The 18,222-nt window shown below is 37.5% G+C and overlaps 1 protein-coding gene across 2 annotated transcripts in view; it reads left to right on the forward strand.

The window, feature by feature from the left end:
* sh3pxd2aa (SH3 and PX domains 2Aa) overlaps positions 1 to 18,222 on the forward strand; it is a 126,076-nt gene that overhangs the window by 14,525 nt on the left and 93,329 nt on the right. For both annotated transcript variants that reach the window (XM_079264776.1, XM_079264777.1), the window contains exon 2: positions 6,043 to 6,123. In XM_079264776.1, the coding sequence (XP_079120902.1) occupies positions 6,043 to 6,123 (81 nt within the window). The remainder of the gene's footprint in view (positions 1 to 6,042; positions 6,124 to 18,222) is intronic.

The following is an 18,222-nucleotide window of genomic DNA, read 5'->3' on the forward strand; positions in this document are numbered from 1 at the left end:
AGCCATATGTCGACACACACACAGAGACAAGGAAATGAAAGGACGTATCCTCCATTTCCTGATAAAACTCATCAATATGTATATAAAAAAAAAAAACAAACACTGTTTTTTAAATGGTTAAAAAGACACGTAATAATAGGCCATGGGACACTGTCAGCTGAATCTGACATTTACGGAGAGATAGAAAAAGATTTGCTGAGGTGGCTTTAATTTACACATATGTGCAGTCTAATTTACAATTGATGTTATGAAGACCAGCTACAGAATTAAACTACAGCTTGATTATAAAATTAAGTTTTTGGTGGATTTATTGCAACCAGAACTAACAGGAGTGTATGGCTGATGGACTACTATGATATTACTGGCATGTCTCCCAGCTCCTGAAATACTCCAGCAGATAAAAAGCCTGAAGTGGAGAAAACCTGCACATGTGGTGGAACAGAAGGGCTTTTGGTAGCCTAACATGTCCAAATAAGAAGTAATTTTCTACAATTAAATCAGTATGGTCATAAAAGATTTGTTCTCGCTGCAGGACATGATATGTGATATCAAACTACAGTGGTAAATACATTTACATTGCAATTCTTAAGTATCAGTTTTATGTTGTAATTTTTTTCCACATTATAATCTAATGAGACTGCTATCAGTTTCCAGTGTCTCTGGCCCTGAAGTAACCTGTATGCACAAAGGAAGTCATGATGACATAAAGCAGGCTGTATATATGTAGGTAAAAAGTAGACAGCACATGTTGGGGTGTGTATATACATTTTGAAGATGCTGTACAATCAGGGCTGGCAAAATTCAGATACAACTTTGCTTACATTGAGTCTAGCTGCATTCTGTCTCCAGTGCAGAATTAGAACCTCTGCCTCACCCCAGTGACATAAAAATGAAGTAAAATGTGACATGTGACTGTTAAGATGAAGACTTCTTTGAAAAGTACTGGTGTAGCAGCGTTGCTATCATCAGAGTACTCTTTGTGGATAACAGCAACACACTCACACTGTGGTGCTTTGACAATTTATGCTCTCAGGGGGCCTCAGCACACTTCTGCAGATTAAGACAGACTGATTAATCACGAGGTGCCGCTGTGCCTGTCTGTCTAACCTGCCTCGAAAAAACCCCCCAAAAAACAAAACAAAATCAGGTTTGTGCTGATATGGGTCAAATGTGACTTGAACTGTCAGATTTGAGCCACTTTTCCCTGCATAGTCCCCTGTGTCGTTTTGTGAGCTGAATTGAGATAAAGAAAGACCAGTTTGGAAGAACCACAAACTGGTGAAACTGTCTAAATTAGTATATTGTCATTTGTCAAAGTTGGTGTTAACAAATTTTAAATGAACAAAACTTATCAGAAAAAAATACAGTCAAATTACTGTCATTTAATCCCAATTAACTGCACAACAGAAGAAAACAGGAACACTGATTTAATTAATGAAAGTACTTCTGAATGTGTGCTGTCAACCTACTGAGTGAATGTCACTGTGTTGTAAGAAGTGCACAAGGAGAACTTTAGACAACATTTTTATTCTTGAACTGATTCTTGAATGAGACCCAAAAATCTAATTTTGCCTTTTGTTTTGTCCACACATCAAAACTTAATGCAAAAGTCCTGGTAAGATATATCCCCAAGGGACTGATGATAAATGGGAGGCAGGTGTGTAGCATTCATTAAACCAAAACCAGGTAACAAAAACAACATCAGGAAGTAAAACCAAGCATAGTCAAAGACATACATACACAAGTACTAAAAAAAGAAAGAACAAATATTGCAACACAATACAGACAAACCCTTCAAAACCTGATCATAATCAAACATGAATGCAAAGAACAAGATTAGTACTTAGACAACGACTACAACAAACCCCATACAAGTCTAAAAAACAAGGGTTAACACCAAGTCGGGGCAATAAATGACCTGTTTGAACATGACAATGCTTGCTCCAAATTGGTTATTGTTTTCATCAGTGCTTTTGCTTCCCCCTGCGTCCTCATAGGCCTTGCAGTGGCTGAGCAAACCCCAGCATTTAGACTTTTTTATAACCCATCACCTCAGTCTCCACCGTTTATTGTTGCACAGAAGCTGCCTTGTAACAGGTATATCATTAAGGAGTAATTTGAGACATTATTCTGTCACAGCCATGTATAATGGAACTAATAAACAGAGCTATTCTGCCCAACAGCGACTGATCACATTGCTCTCACTTGGCTTGTTTTTACAAACTGCTGAAAAATCTGGATTTCTAGCTGATTGTATTTTATGGAAATGGGTTTGCCATTTTCAAAGCGTTTCTGTGAGAGAATATGACAATGCTACGAACTGTGTGAACATTTGTATATGTATACACATATATATGCATTGCAGTTTTACTCAAGTGCTTTGTATTTCAAAGGTGTGCCCAATGATTTAGCAGCTAAAGCCTGCTGCTTAATGTCATGCAAAAGCTTATCTGCTCGAGTGTTTTCATATCCAGGTCTTTTCGATATCACAAACTAAGCGCTCCCACCTGCTCTTAACGTTTCTGATGAAAATTTCCTGGCCCCTGGATCTGTTACCTTGGTTATCTATGTTTCATTAGATTAGAGATGATGGTGGCATCACGTACCTCCTCTTGACGGATAAATGGACTCTATCTCATCTTATCAGACCTCTCAGGGCTGCTACACTGCTTCAGCCAAAGCTGAAGGCTTGAGAGGTCTGTGTGTTGATAAAAGAGTGATGATGTCACTATCAACCATGAAGTATAATGATGGATTTAGAAGTGTGTACCATTGCACTTTCCTGACAGTCTATTCAAGGTGAGACTGAGACCATGTCCACACGTAGCTGGGTTTTTAAAAAACAAATCCATCCACACCAATCAGCATAACCGTGTTGTTTAGCACATTCATAAGCATATCAAACCTGTAGGTGGCAATAGTGTCCCTAATCCCATCCAATCAGAATAACTTTCTGTTTCACAACGTCATATCCACAAAACGTGTCTCAAATGTGATATGGTTATTTGGTGAAAACTAACTGTCCTAATCTCGTCCTTTGTTTTTGGTCCTCAATGTGGAGCGATATGAAAGCAGTGTAAAAAAAAACACAAAGTCCCTGTACAATGAAACGCTAACAGTTTTGACAACGTCCATATTGTTGAAAACAAAAGTCTCACTTGTGATGTCATGGTATTTTTTGTCGCAGAGAGTGATGTTTCCAAACCGAAAACCCTGGTTATATATGTCCATATTCAGACGTGCAAACCCTGTATTTGTAAATCTTCACTTTGGTCAGAGGTTTTGAAAAGAATTGTTTTTGATTGCATAAATCTGCGTTTGGTGTGGATGACAGGCCAAATTGAAGAGAAATATCTTCTTTTTGTTAGATACCTGATATCTTACAAGGCCTGAAAAGTTGATCTACCTCTAATAGAAGTAGCCTGAGGTAAACCTGAGGTAAACATGTAATCTTTTCAAGAAAAGGACTGTAGTGACCTTGTAAGGTAGCCAACAACTTACAAGTTACACAATCCCAAAAGAGCCCATGTAACGAGGCTCTGAGTTATCTCCCCTTATGACTTGGGACCAGATAGAGTCCTCTGCTTGTAGACTTGGAAGCTCCTATTCACTGGGCTCCACTTGCCATTATTTGCTGGTCATGTATTGGTTTGCTTTTCTTGGCAAAGCAGAAAATGCACATTTATGCCATCAGTCAGGGATGGCCAACTCCATTCTCGGAAGCCATAGTCCTGTGTTGGACGTTTTCCTGCTTGACACACTTGAAACACATAATATTTAATTAGCAGACGTGCAGATTTTGACTTCAAGTCTGCACAAGAATAAGTCTGCTAATTGCCCATTTATTTGAGCCAGGTGTGTCGCAAAAAGGAAAATCTCGACACTTGCAGGACTGCGGCTCTTAAGCATGGAGTTGGCCACCCCCTACTCAAAGCAAAAGGTGGAATTAAGCATTTATTTTATGTCCTGTGTCATTTAAGTTTGTAATTTGGTCCATTTCTTTGGATCCTTACCTTCATGGAGCAAACAGAGTAGTACCAGCTAACCGCCGGCCCAGTTGTGGGTAATATAGCTGATGTGCAACCCACAAAAGCTGCCATGTATATTTAAAGACCACACAGTCCACTGCTGTCTACTGTGTTTGCCTTTTAAATACCTCTTTCTGAAAATAAACATTATCATGATCTCCACTATTGTCACCATGTTTATTGTTGTCAAATGGCTGTTGACAGTCATTGAGGTTATACACTTATTGCTATTTAAATTTTTGTTTTATGCATACTTTGTAAATATTATTAGTTGTCGCTGTGAACATGTTAAAACAGGAAGTGACTTCATAAAACAGCAGATATTTCAGCTATTAAATGGAATGAGGGCTAGGACTTTATAAGCACATGGTTCTTCCTACTCCTGGTCACATATGTTTATGAGCAATGATCCATTTAACATGCTTACATGCTTGAAATAATCAATCATTCATTTATTCAAACTGATGTTGGAACTCAGAGATGAACTCAGAACTCTGCCCTTCGGTGGATGTATTTAATAACAACTATGCTAACGTAAGGGTCACATTAAAACTGACATACCTACAATATTTATGTATATAAAGGGAAATATAAGAGTTTTTAGTTGGCCTCATGCATGGTACTCATGGTACTTTATTGGGTCTAAACTCTTCATGCCATTTAACTAATGTTGCTTCTGCATGATGAATAGAATTTGCAAGGTTTTATTTTAGTTAAGTGACAGTAATTTCTTATTTCTTAATTTCTTAACCATATTTCTATCATTATGATTAATCAGTCCAGGAATCCTTGTTAATAATGCACATCCTTTCACTGCAACTTGAATGCAACTTTGTCAAATCTCAGTGCTGTCTTGTGTTACTTGTAGATATATGTCATTGACTTTAATTTACTTTTTCTGATAATAAACATGCAAATGTGTCTTCTGTCAGACAACTGAAAGTCATAACTGAGAAACATTTTTCATTCTTGAAACGCTGCCAAAGAATGTCTAAAATACATCAACAAACAAATAACCATGACAATTTATAACATCCAGATCTGCTGCTAATTCTCAATAGCAATGAGTTATAAAATCTCAAAATATGTTTCTTCTGTTTTTGGATTTGGTTTTTACCAGTTTTACAAAGACTTGAGGCGCAATGTGAAAATGAAAATAACTTTTTGTATTTTTTGTAATAACTTTTTTTGTTTCTGTATCTGACCTGCAAAGCTAAAAAAATTGACTCTGCAGTTGTTTATGGACCAAACTAGCAAACAAGGATAACATTTCCCAGATATTTCCTGAGATTAAACTAATTCCAAAAGAAAGTTGTAAAATGGTTTTGTACTTAAATACACTTTTCCAGTCATATTGACCACTCGAAGCACTTTACATGGCACATTCACACACACTCATACCAAATAGCACATCAGGGGTGAAGTTGGGGTTCAGTGTCTTGACCAAGGACACTTCAGCATGTAGTCAGGGGAAGCCTGGAATAAATTTCCCAACTTTCTTTTGGAAAGACGACTGCTCTTCCTCCTGTGCTACAGCCACCCTGAAAAGCTTTTAGTTATCCTCTTGTGGATGTCCACTGCTGTTATTTGTCATTTATTTCTTGCCGGAGCTTTGTTTTCTGTTTGTACAGCTACTTCTTCTACTGAATTACAGCCACTAGCATGGTAGCCTACAGTGACAACCTTTAGAGACACAACACAGTTGAGTTTCATTTTTCATGTTTTTTTCTTTATTGTTTGCTTTAATGGCTTTTCAAACAGTTGTCACATAACATCATAGCTGGATGTCCGGGCTTTCTTATATTAACTGCAGCCTTTCTTAAGGCCTCCGTCTCAGTAGCAGACCATATCTGATTTCTGTTGCATCAAATGTGATAAAGCTGCTGCTGAGGAACATCAGATTTGACTTCAAAACAGTTATTGCTTTTGTTTTTTTATGTGGAAAGGTGAATAAATAAAAAAGTAAATCTATGTAGTTGACACAGATTCAACTCTTTCTTTCTTCTCTTGACAGGTATATCTTATCAATGTCACCTACTCTGACAACACCTCCCACATCATCTACAGAAGATACAGCAAATTCTTTGACCTCCAGGTAATCCTCCATCACTCCCGCTCTCCTTGTTCATGTTGTGTGTGGGCTGTGTTTGTGCTGAGAGCCACCATCCCTTTGCTGCTGATGTATGTTCTAGCAGGGCAGCCCTGTGAACCAGCGGCATTGTTCTGTATGGATTCATGTGTAAGCCCTTGTGATTGCTCCAACCGCCTTCGCCACACCTCGTCACCCCAATGAATCGATGTTTGTGTTAGTTATTTGGCCAGTGGGCAGGGGACAAGTAGTTTGTATTCCTCGACCTCACAGAGTTACAGAAATGTCTCTCTCTGCATTTTTACCCTTCCTCCATTTTTCTACTCTTCTTCTTCTTTTCTCATCTTATCCCTGCCTTGCCCTCAAAATGTCAGGGAGCTGACAGGCCTTATTTTTAAGAGGTACAAGCAAGTAATCCGCATGGAAATAAATTTAATGTACTGTGCTTTATGGGTGGGGCGCATGGTTGCTGATTGGTGGGTGATTTAAATAGACTCTGAGATAGAACGGGTCTTGCTTTGTTTTCATGACTATTTTTCAAAGTGTCAAGTTCCCTCTTTGGGACTATTTGTGTTGGACTTAAGTTTCTCTGAAAACCTTTGACTGTGTCTTTCAGAGGGACAAGCTCAATAGTTTTTGTCTACCCATTTGTGCCTCTCTCACCTTCAGACTGCTGCAAGCTGATACCATGTGTATACTGCTGCAGCGGTCCACAGGTCACTCGGAAATATAAAAAGGGGTGCAGTGAGAGAGTTACAGGGAACGTCTCAATGGCACCACTGTGTTAGTTCTGCAGGAAAGGATGTTTTAATCAGCAGAGGAAAACTCCTCTCTGAAAGGTCTCATTGACAACCAATGGGGTAATGTGAGGTGAAATATAGACTCCCCCTGCAACTGAATAGTCCCAAAAACAAAGGTAGAATAATAAACAGAGAAAAGCTGTTGAAGTTTGAAAGCTTCATCCATCGGTAAGTGGATGTGTCCTCCTCCTGATGTAAGTGTTGTCTTCAGACTGCTGAGCGGAAACAAATGAACCTTAATGCTTAATGGGTACAAAATCACTCTCAGTCAGCAGCAACAAGATTGATTTTGTTCGATTTCTCAAATGACGAGGGGCAAAGGTCATCTAACTAGGTTGGGGCTGTATTGAGTTGTCAAATATAGCAGCTCTCATGTGGCAGTTTTTCTGCTTTTGGGGGTCTGATCATCCACTAATGGAAAGAATGGTGGTTTGCCCCCAGTCCCCTTTAAAGGTTAAAGGACAGCAGACCTAAACCCTGTACTGCCCACAATTGACTTATTGTTGTTTGAGCTGTGTGTAGGATATAATAAAACGGGTCCTTAAAGAAGCACAACAGCATGTTAGTAGAGTTTCTTCATAATGTGACCCCTAATGACAATTATTTTGGCATCCTACTGTTACTCTACCACTGTAGCTCTCTCCAGACAGTAAAAGTCAGTCCTATATTGACTCTTCTCTTATCTTTTTCATGTCCCTTTCTCATTTTCTTCTCCCTTGATAATTTTCTTGTCTGGTTCTTTGCTAAATCAGACATGGTGCTGTTCAAACCAACCAGTATGTTGATATCCAGTTTCTGGCATGTGATACGATGCTTTAAAAGGAAATACTGTAATGGGTGTTTTTAAGCTGGAAACTTAAAGTTGTGAAGTGTCATTTTTTAGTTTTAGGGGGCTTTAAAGTTCTTAAAACTTGGTAAATAATACACATTAAAACAGCAAATGACATGTAATTATTAATTTAACAAAAATTAAGTTAAAATACCGAAACAGTTTGTAAAAGATAAAGCTCATCCTTACTCCTTCCAAAGGAATAAGAGGGTCAGTAAAAGCCAGGTTGATGCTAATTGATACACCAGAAGTTTTGTCAGCTTGTTGCCAAGGAAGAAAGACATCAGCAATGATATTACAGAACTGGTTACTGTAATCCATCAAACTTTTAACAGTTATGAAGCTAAACTATTTCAAACCCATCAATTTACAGTGAGAAATATTTTTAAGCTGCCACTCTACAGAAGCATGCATGAAGTTGGTGTTGCTCCATTGTTTACTTGCTACAAACAAAGCAAATGAAGGCAAATGATTTGTTTCTTTTCTTTTGTCTTCACAAATGAGTGAGGTTGTCTTCTTGTTCCTGCATTTTTTTTCTAAATACCACCCCCCAAACAAACACAGTAACTGCAATGTTGTCCTGGTTAAAGTGCAGTAAAGTGCAGTCTTATAGCGAACCAAACAAAATGAAATATAAGTTGTTTTTTTTGTATTTTCTGTCCAAACAAACTGAGTCACCTGGGCTATCCTGGTGTTAGGCCTCAGTTAGCATGCTAAATGTTAAAGTTCATGAAAATTTAGAAAAGTATGGCTTGTTTGGAAGAGTCACAAGAGAAATCCTCTTCACTCTAAAAAGAGCAGCACTGCTTAGCTGCATCTTCAAAAACCACAACACATCTGTAACACAAAAAATAAATGTCCTTAAAAGTGGAAATATTTGATTAGAATGCAAAGAAAACCAAAAACAGCACATCAGCACAAATGCCTCCTATCAAGTGTCAAGCATGATGGTGGAGGGCTAATGCTTTGGGCTTGTTCTGGACCTACTGGACCTGGACCATAAACTCCTCTGTTTATAATAATACAACCATAATATTGCTGAGTATAATGTGAGACATATTTTTATTATGTGTTGAATTGTAAGAAAACCTTACTTTCTTTCTCAGAGGACAGTACATTGTTGTTATGATGTTTACCAAATGCTCGTTAAAAACAGATTTATGATGAAGTTAAAACATTGTGGAGTGAAACTATATAGTGAAACATGTATTACTTTATGTTTTTGTTTCTTCATTTAACGGAAAACTAATATTTCATTTTCTAAGACTAGTTTGATATATTTGTGTTATGCAAAATTATTTGCTCATGTCTTATAAAAAGGTAAAAAATATATTTATTCTATCCGCTGATGTTAGTTATATGGTATATTATATATAGAGTCAATTCTCATGTTATCCCTAGCAGTCATGCACTGTAATCCTCTGTCTCTGTCAGTATATGGACTGAAAGTAAAGTTCTTTGCCAGCCTTTGATCTTGCTTGATGGCTTTGAAGGTCCCGTTTGATCTCATTGTTTTCAGAACAACGTGGAGCCACTCCTGTCCAAACATTTATCAGGTGAAGAGTCTCAGCTGCTGTCAGCAGTTTCCTGGACGAATGCTCCAAAACTGCTGTAGTGTGGTTTAACTGGTGCTTTGGCAAAGCTTACTGTATTCTGGAAACACACTGAACTCAGTTTCTGATGACTTTTCTGAATATGTATGTATATATATATATATATATATATATATATATATATATATATATATATATATATATATATATATATATATATATATATATATATATATACATACATATATATATATATATATATATATATATATATATATATATATATATATATATATATATATATACATATATACATATATATATATATATATATATATATATATATATATACATATATATATATATATATATATATATATATATATATATATATGTATGTGTATATATATATATATATATATATATATATATATATATGTGTATATGTATATATATATATATATATATGTATATATATATATATATATGTGTGTGTGTGTGTGTGTGTGTGTGTATATGTATATATATATGTGTGTATATATATATATATGTGTGTGTATATATAGATATATATATATATATATATATATATATATATATATATATATATGTATATGTATATATATATATATATATATATGTATATGTATATATATATACATGTATTTACTACTTTTTATCAATGATCTCTACGTCTTTGCAAAAATAGCAAAATCCAAACAACTTCACCCTTTAAGTCCTATTTCTATGACATTTTTTTCTGAGTTGAAACAAATAAAACAAAACCCAAAACTTCAGCTTCTTTCTGGTGCTGACAGTCAAAAACGACACATCAAACACATATCTGACTCATACATTTGTCACCTCAATAGCCAGACTAGTTTTCTTCTGTTTTCCTACTAAAGACCAGTTCATCTTCCTCCCCAGGAATTGACTACTGGCTCATATTGGTCACGGCAGTCTGATGTGGTTTTGTCCCAGTCCAAACTGTCTTGTGAGTAAGTGGACTGTCCGAGTTACTCGTCTGAGGGGTAGAAACTGGAACAGGGAGTGGCTCAGGTCAGCCAGAGGGGACTAGTAGAAGGAGAGCGACGAGTCAGAGAAGGATGAAGAGGATGATGATTCTGAGGAAGAGATGGGGGGACAGTGATGACAGATATGATAGTGATGATGGTTATCAGAATGACGTTGATGATTAGTATTAAGGCTATTTGTGCTGACGAAACTGATGATGCTGATGGACGACATGAACGCTTCTACAGGGTCATTTCTTTCAAATAGGATTTCACTAGTATGTTACAGTAAGGGGGTTGGTTATTGTGGTATGAGTGTCCTTTGGCAAAATTAGTATATTCAAAGTCGTTTTATGGTCTCCTGTCTAAGAAGGACACAATGAGTCACATCTTTGGCTTTCTTTCAAGTATATGAGCCAACTTTAGTCTTTTTCCAGGTCAGCTCCTGCATGAACCTCAACACAGCAACTAATCACTTAATACTACATCTCTTTAGTTTGCCCAGAGACTCAAGGTTGATATTCCATCCTTTTGGTAGGAGCATGATGGATGCTTTCAGCAGACTTTGGCAAACAGCTGCTTATAAGTAGCACAGCAAATTATACAGTAGCTGCGGTCAAATCGCTTAAAGGGAAGGTCACTGAATTGTGAATCTTCTTTGTGGGCTGTTTGATGGAAGCATACTGTATGTCTAAACTAAAAGGCATTATCAGCATGCCATCCTCGAGGACAAGTCCTGAATAGCCAGGCCGCCGGTTCAGCCTCTTTGTCCTTGAGTTGTTCTATGGACGTCCACCAACTAAAATGAATCAGAGAGTCCATTGTTTCAGGTCGAGGATAAAGACTTGTTTTATTTTATTTATGTGTGTGTGTGTGTGTGTGTGTGTGTGTGTGTGTGTGCCAGAAAAGGAAAAGAAGGAAACACACTTTTCAATCGCTGTTGAGAGGCAGAGTAAGAACACCTACATGCCAAACACTAGACCCTTCTTGTGAGTTACAATCAGGCACTTGAGGGAACGGCCTCGCTCAGGTCCTTGCTGGACGGAGCAGAGAGGGGGGTGAGGAAAGGGACTATGCACCATTTCCCACAGCCGAGGGAAAGGGATCAGGAGTGTGGGCTAAATTTAGGATGAATGAGCACAGTTAAGTCGTTAGAGGGATATTTTCATGGTTTGAAAAAGTCAGCAGTGTGACTGGAAAGTGTTTCAGGAATCAGACAAACAGGTCGATAGAAGAGATGAAGATTAAATGAGGCACTGGGAAGAGGTGTAAGATTATTCATTCCAGCAACGCTGCTGCAAACTTTAAATAGACAAAGTAGATTTACACCAGTCCTGACATCCACTTTCAAATGTTTTTTTTTCTTAAACAACTGGCTTTCTTTTATATATAATCCAATATGTCTCAGTCACACTAGTAGAAAGATCATTTTAAATGCAGCTCTACATGTTCTTCTTTTCTGTTAGTCTTTCATGTTTTTTTTCTCTCTTTTGCCATCATGTTGTTGGAATCAAGCTCATAAGTAAAGTCACATTTCTAATCCCCAGTGAACACAGTCTGTTTTTTTTTTTTGTGTGTGAAGTTATAACTGCATGTAACTTTTTCATTTCAGACCAGGCGTGGAAAACTAACTTTAGATTAATGAAAATGCACCTAATTGAGATTGAAATGGGTGAAGTTTATAACAATACTATTGCGGAATAAATGCAGAGATTGCAATATGTTTGCCTCAATACAGCACTGGCACCCATATTGAGGTTAAAAATACTTACATTTTTGAAAAGGCATTTCAATTACCCATGATATAATTTCGTATTTATTGGCGAATCTTAAATCATGCTGAATCAAAATTTGAGGATCTTGACTGAATTTGAGACATCACCAAATATCCAATCACTATCCATTAAATTGATATAATATTGGCTCACACTGGTAATTTAAGCCCCTATGACAGTTTGCTTTTACTGCACTTCTGGTTGTTTACTGTTTTTGAGATTCAGTTTCTGCTGCGAGATTGTTTTATATGCTTAAGAGTTAATTTTATGAATGAGAAATTAACAAAACAGATAAATAGTAGTAAATTATGTTTCCTGGGAATGATGCCATCTTATTGACTTTTGATCAAGTAATGTTTCCTATTTTCATTTATTTTCTTGAAGTTGTTTCACATAGAACCTCTACCTGGTTACATATCTCAAACCTACATATCATATCACAAAACACAACACATTTTATACTTAAGCTGTGCAATAGAGCAGTTGTTTTGTTGTTTTTGTTTCATCGTTTGAACAATGCTACCTTGTAGTGGAAGCAAATCACTATTGCTAGGTAAAACAAGAAAGCTGCGTGTTGAGACAATTGTCACATAAACTATTTAATTTTTCAAAAATGAAAAATCATTTCTCGTTCATACTGGCTTTCCATATTAGTTTCTTTCTTTGTCAAGAAGCAGATCAACATTTTATAGTCCATCCCTTTTAAGGAATGGTTTTCATGTCAAGTGAGCATACGTAAAGGTCAATGATGTCATTAACACTGTAATAACTTTGTTGGAGTTGGAGTCTCTGGTTGCAATATTACATATATATTTATAGAGTTCACTGAGTTTGTTCATGTCTGTGTGAAGAAGAGGGAGTGTGATCTTTGTGTGGAGGTGGAGAGGCCGTCCTTATGATTGACAGCCTCTGTGTGTGACAACGTGAAGGCAGAACCGCTGGGAGATCATGAATAACCTTTTTTTTTTTTTTTTTTTTATTATCCTCATGTCTTTTTCTGGCACAGCTTAAAAACAAAGTCTTTCCTGTAAAGTTGTGTATGTCTAAGCATTCCTCTCTAACACCTCCTCTGCTGACTGTTGCTGCTTGAGATTATTTGATTTATTGAACGGATGCAGTATGTAAAACTGATCCACGCTCCCGCTGCTTCCTTCCTCTGTTTACGCTGCTGCCTGTTATCTGGAGATGTATGTGGCAGCTGACAGACGTCCGCCATTGCTCTCCATCCGTCTCTGGCTTGTTTTTTTTTCCTCCTCCCTCTTCAAGGTCTTCTCCAGCCATCTGAGATGTGGAAGCGAGTCAGTAAAGTCTTTCTTTGGCAGCTTGGCTTCATACCGAGCCTGGAACAGAGAGGCTTTTCAAGGTCTTTTTTTTCTTTTTTTCCTTCTTCATCACATTTCCCATCTATGCACCTATTGTGCATCTTGTTAGGAGATGTTCTGTTTTCATTATATCCTGTAATTGTTTAGCGTCGATCGGTTTGTACTGCGAAGCGTCTGAAGGACAGATGTTATCAGCGAGTTAGGATAAAAAGGAGTGTGAAACTATAAAATTAAATCAAGCAGTTACTTGTCCACCTCATGCCAACAAAAAGGCAAAGATTTCTTCCTCTGCTGTTTACAAATCTAATTTAAATAAGAAGCTTGGATGATGTGTAAAATTTGAAGACATGTAAGATTTACAGATTATAAACGGATGCTGTATCTACAATAAGAAAGGGAAATCCTCCAAAATGCTGGAAGAAAGACACTTTACTATTTCATAAGAAACATTTGCTAATTTGAATTTCAGTGGTAGTAGACAAGAAACATCTGGAGGGACTTTTAACCATTTAAACTATCTGGCAACTGGTTATTAACATGATTTGTCATAAAAAGGCCACCCTGTGAAGTGTCTCTTAGAAGTAAAGACAAGCCGAGGTTGAGCAATCCCCGCAAAATATGACATCTCCAAACTTTATAAACACAAGCAAAAAATCAGAAAAAAAAAAATGTATCAATGTGGAATTAAAAAGGCTTCGAACAGGGATGTTTGTGGTCCTCAAGTATTGTGGTCCTGCAGGTTTTTTATGCTTTTCTGCTGATTAAATTGTAAATTAAATTCAAATGAAAAAAGCTAAAAAAAAAAAAAAAAAAGATGAAGAAAACATTTTTCATTGTTTTGGTTTGTTCTTTTTTTCCAGTTTATTGGGTTACCGTGACAGTCGACAGTGAAACTAACTCTTTATTTCCATGTTGCAGTGGGGACTTGACTGTTATCTTGACTGTGACAAAGAGCAACATTTCTGTGGCCAGCATTTATCTATTTGAGAACCTACTGGACAAATATTGTTTCTTTTAATGCTATATTTCTGATTTCAGATGGAAAGCATTTATAATACCTATAGTACCTTTAAAACTCTTTGTACTGAAGGATTATGCAATACTTGCTAAATGTTTGCTAAAATGATTGCTATTATGTTTTTTGGGGTTCTAAAATGAACTAAATCTATTAACAAAATAAGCATAGTTAGCACTAACATGCAAAGCCTGTGTCATGATGTCAGAAGAAAGTATATTAATCTGAGGCCAAGTGTAAATTAAACTACATTGTAGGTCTTAAAAGGAGACTGTGTAACTTTTGACCACTAAGGGCGCTAAACCTGTAAGTTCCAACATGCCGCACAATGCAACTGCAAAATTGAGGAGTCTCTACTATAAATGACAGTTTTGCGTATCACATGAAGCAGTAACTCTGGCACAACCCATGTTAATCACCTATTGTTATAAAAATGACTGTATTAACACTTTGCCTATTGGACATGACAGCAGTACTGCTTCCAATTAAACAGCGTATGAACACTATGAAATTAAACTGGGCCAGTTGTTGCCATGATTTCCAGGATATAACTTGGGCAGGAGGGTCAGCTCTGTCCTGGGATGCTCCCTGGACTCAGTGGAAGTGGTGGGACGATGGTGAATGTTAAAAAACACATCCCACCCTCTGCAGGACACTGACAGCTCCGAGCAGCTTCTTTAGTGAGTGACACTCACAATGTTGTTGTTTATTCATTCTTTATATATTTTATATTGTATATTTATTATTATTTCTTATTTTATTCATTCTTATTTCTTCTATTCCTCTGTGTGTTTTTTGCTGCTGTTGCGGCATAAATTTCCCCACTGTGGGACAAATAAAGGCACCTTGACTCTTGAATAAGCTGATACTTTTTTCCCACACGATGAATCCTGTGGTTTAAAGAACGGTGCGGCTAATGTATGGTTTTGTACTGGCTAATTTTGTGCTTCACACGCACACCTTCATCGTGGAAAACACATGAAAAAATGTGAATGAATCAGTCTTCAAATTAAAGGTGATCACTGTGAAGAAAGGAAAATAGAAGAAAGAAATGGAGCGACTGCATGCTTGGTAAAGGTGCAACTTATATTCAGGTGCAATCTATTGTCTGGGAATTACGGTTAACCTTTTGTTAATTCTTTGAAATATACATGAACATATAAAATGCATGTATTGCATGCAAACCAGCCCAGCAAAACATTTAGGGGTTGTGTTAGCTTTGGTCTGTAGTTAATTAACTTTAACTAGCGGCATTTAGGTTCTTCAAAATAGCAAAATAAAGACACAGACATATACTTCAACGTTCTACAGCTCATCAGGCACTTGCTGCAATTGTTTTGAATAAGTGCTTGTCCAGCAGATGTGAAAAAATACATTCTAGTTTGGTACAAGCAAAGAGCTAACTTAACAGTCTAATAATAAGGAGGCAAACAGAGGGTGAATTTTCCACACTGTTCATTCACCAGACTCCACCAGCAAAATTTTTTTGCCAAAGTCGACTGATGTGTTTCCTCTGGACCGAGCCCCTCTCTTTTCTTTCCTGGCCTGCTCAGATTCCATTAACACCCTCTAACTTTGTACAGCCATGACAGACTTTTGTTTGAAGAGGAGAAAAATAGCACAAAGCAGAGTCCTCTGTGTTTATAGAGGTGGTGCTGTAAAGCAAGGCACACCTGGTCACATGATCCCATGAGAGACGGATCCGCTCCAGCAAAGTTACATTGTCGGGTTTATGAAGAAGTCGGCCCTCTTGGAACGCCAACACTCGCCAAGCACTGTATACCGAACCCAGAAATCATCCGTTATTACTAACATTCGGCCAATGTTTTGGTCAAAACTTACACCGTATCCCTTTAATACTCAAATTTTTAGACACACACCCAATGTTTCTCTAGGTGACCTCATCCTGAATGGTCAAGCTGCATTTCATCTAACTTTTACCTCTTTGAAGTGAGACAGATGACACAATTTTGTGCTAGTGGAGGCAGAGCATGTGAACGCAGATTGCTATGTGTGACATCACGTCTTCCTCTGCTCATGTGGGTAACTTCAGAGCCATAGACCATTTACATTGGAGTCTGACGCATTTAAATTATAATGTGAACAACTGTAAAAACAAAAAAAAAAAAAATAAAAAAGTTAGACCTGCAGCGTGAACAGAGCCTTAAATGTGATAAATAAATTAAATAAATATGTGTGTGGCCAGAGGGGTGGAAATCCTTTACTCTATAATACACCATGGAACATGGATATCTTTGATTTGACTTTTAAAGCAGAACTACTTGAACTTTGGCAGAGTTTCTCAATTTTTTAATTCAGCAGTCATCTTGTATCCTGACTGTTGTCAACAGCCAGGAAAAAAAAATCTCTTATGTCTTTTTTCGAAATCTTGTTCTGGTACTTTCTCTCCATAGTTTCCTCAATTTCTCTGATTATGTTGTTTTGTGTTTCTTTGCTGAATCAGCCATGGTGCGAGCTCAAAAAGCCAATGTGTTGATATCTTGTGACATAAATCTGAATGATTACCTTTTCTTATACACATCTGTTGTACAAGGATTATTACATTTCTGCTAACAATAAAACATCTGCTAATTTTTACAAGGTTTTAAAAACAGCTGCTCTTACATTTGGGTATGAAGTTTTATCATAGACCGTATAAGAAAGATGGATGGAGCCTCCGGCGGTGAAAAGTGAAGCCAATGTGGAAGTGCATAAAACTGCAGTTCTCCCTTCATCCACTGGCTGCCAAACAGAGCGAATCCCCATAGACTCCCATGTTAAAAAGACAGCAGAAATAAACATGTTTACAGCCTGGTTCAAAAATCCATTTTAAGTTTAATAGGTCAGGTTTACCTTCATGACAACTGTGGGGGGAGTGATTTTTTTCTAACTTGCCCGTTTAAAAGTAATATAATCCCGAAGTTTGGCATATTTAGGGGCGTGTCCTTTTGATTGACAGGTACCCGATCTCCCGCTTCAAGTAAGAAGAACATAGAACAACCACGTTTTTTAGCCGATTAACAACGTGATTTGGCTTTAGCCCGCCTACCTCCTTCAGCCGATTAGCTCCAGTTATCTCTGGGTTAGCTTGGTTAGCTCTTAGCTACAGGCAGCTCGGAGTTCGCTCGATGTCAATCATCCGCCATGATGCTCACTGCCCCTCTCTCAGCTCCACCTCTTTAACTATATTTGTATTTTCCAGGCGAGACGACACACATGCCTCTGCCAAGATGGCGATGATAGTAACCGCCCACCGAGCTTCAATTCAGCTCTTCAGAAACCTATGGGTGACGTCACGGAGACTACGTCCGTTTTTTTATATACAGTCTATAAGTTTTATCTTTTTTTTTTTTTTTTTTTTTTTTGCTCTCTTAAAGTTTGAAAGCTTGAAACAAGCTTACTCTCTTATGTTTACAGATCTGTCTGATCTTATCTGTGTTCTCCAGGTGCTTGAAACATCTCCCATCAGCCACTGCAAAAACAAACATAATTTTTGTCACAGAGAGCAGAATCAGGCCTTAAAATTCACACACCGCCTCTGCTTATCTGCAGTATCAGTGGTTGTGGTGCCCTTCGTCCAGCCAATGCCTGGGCTTGCCGGTCTGTCCGCAGGTTAATCAACAATGATTGAGTAAACAGAAACCTGGACAGGACACATGGGACCGGAGCTCTTTATGCCATTCAGTCAGGTGGAGACTGAAAGAGCTGTTCAGAGATAACAGATGGGTGGATGGCTTCTCTCCTTCTGCTGTCTCCATCAGTTTTCTCCCGTATTGTCTTTACAATCCCGTACACTAC

Source organism: Telmatherina bonti (assembly GCF_933228915.1).
Source record: "Telmatherina bonti genome assembly, chromosome: 3".
NCBI lineage: Eukaryota > Metazoa > Chordata > Actinopteri > Atheriniformes > Telmatherinidae > Telmatherina > Telmatherina bonti.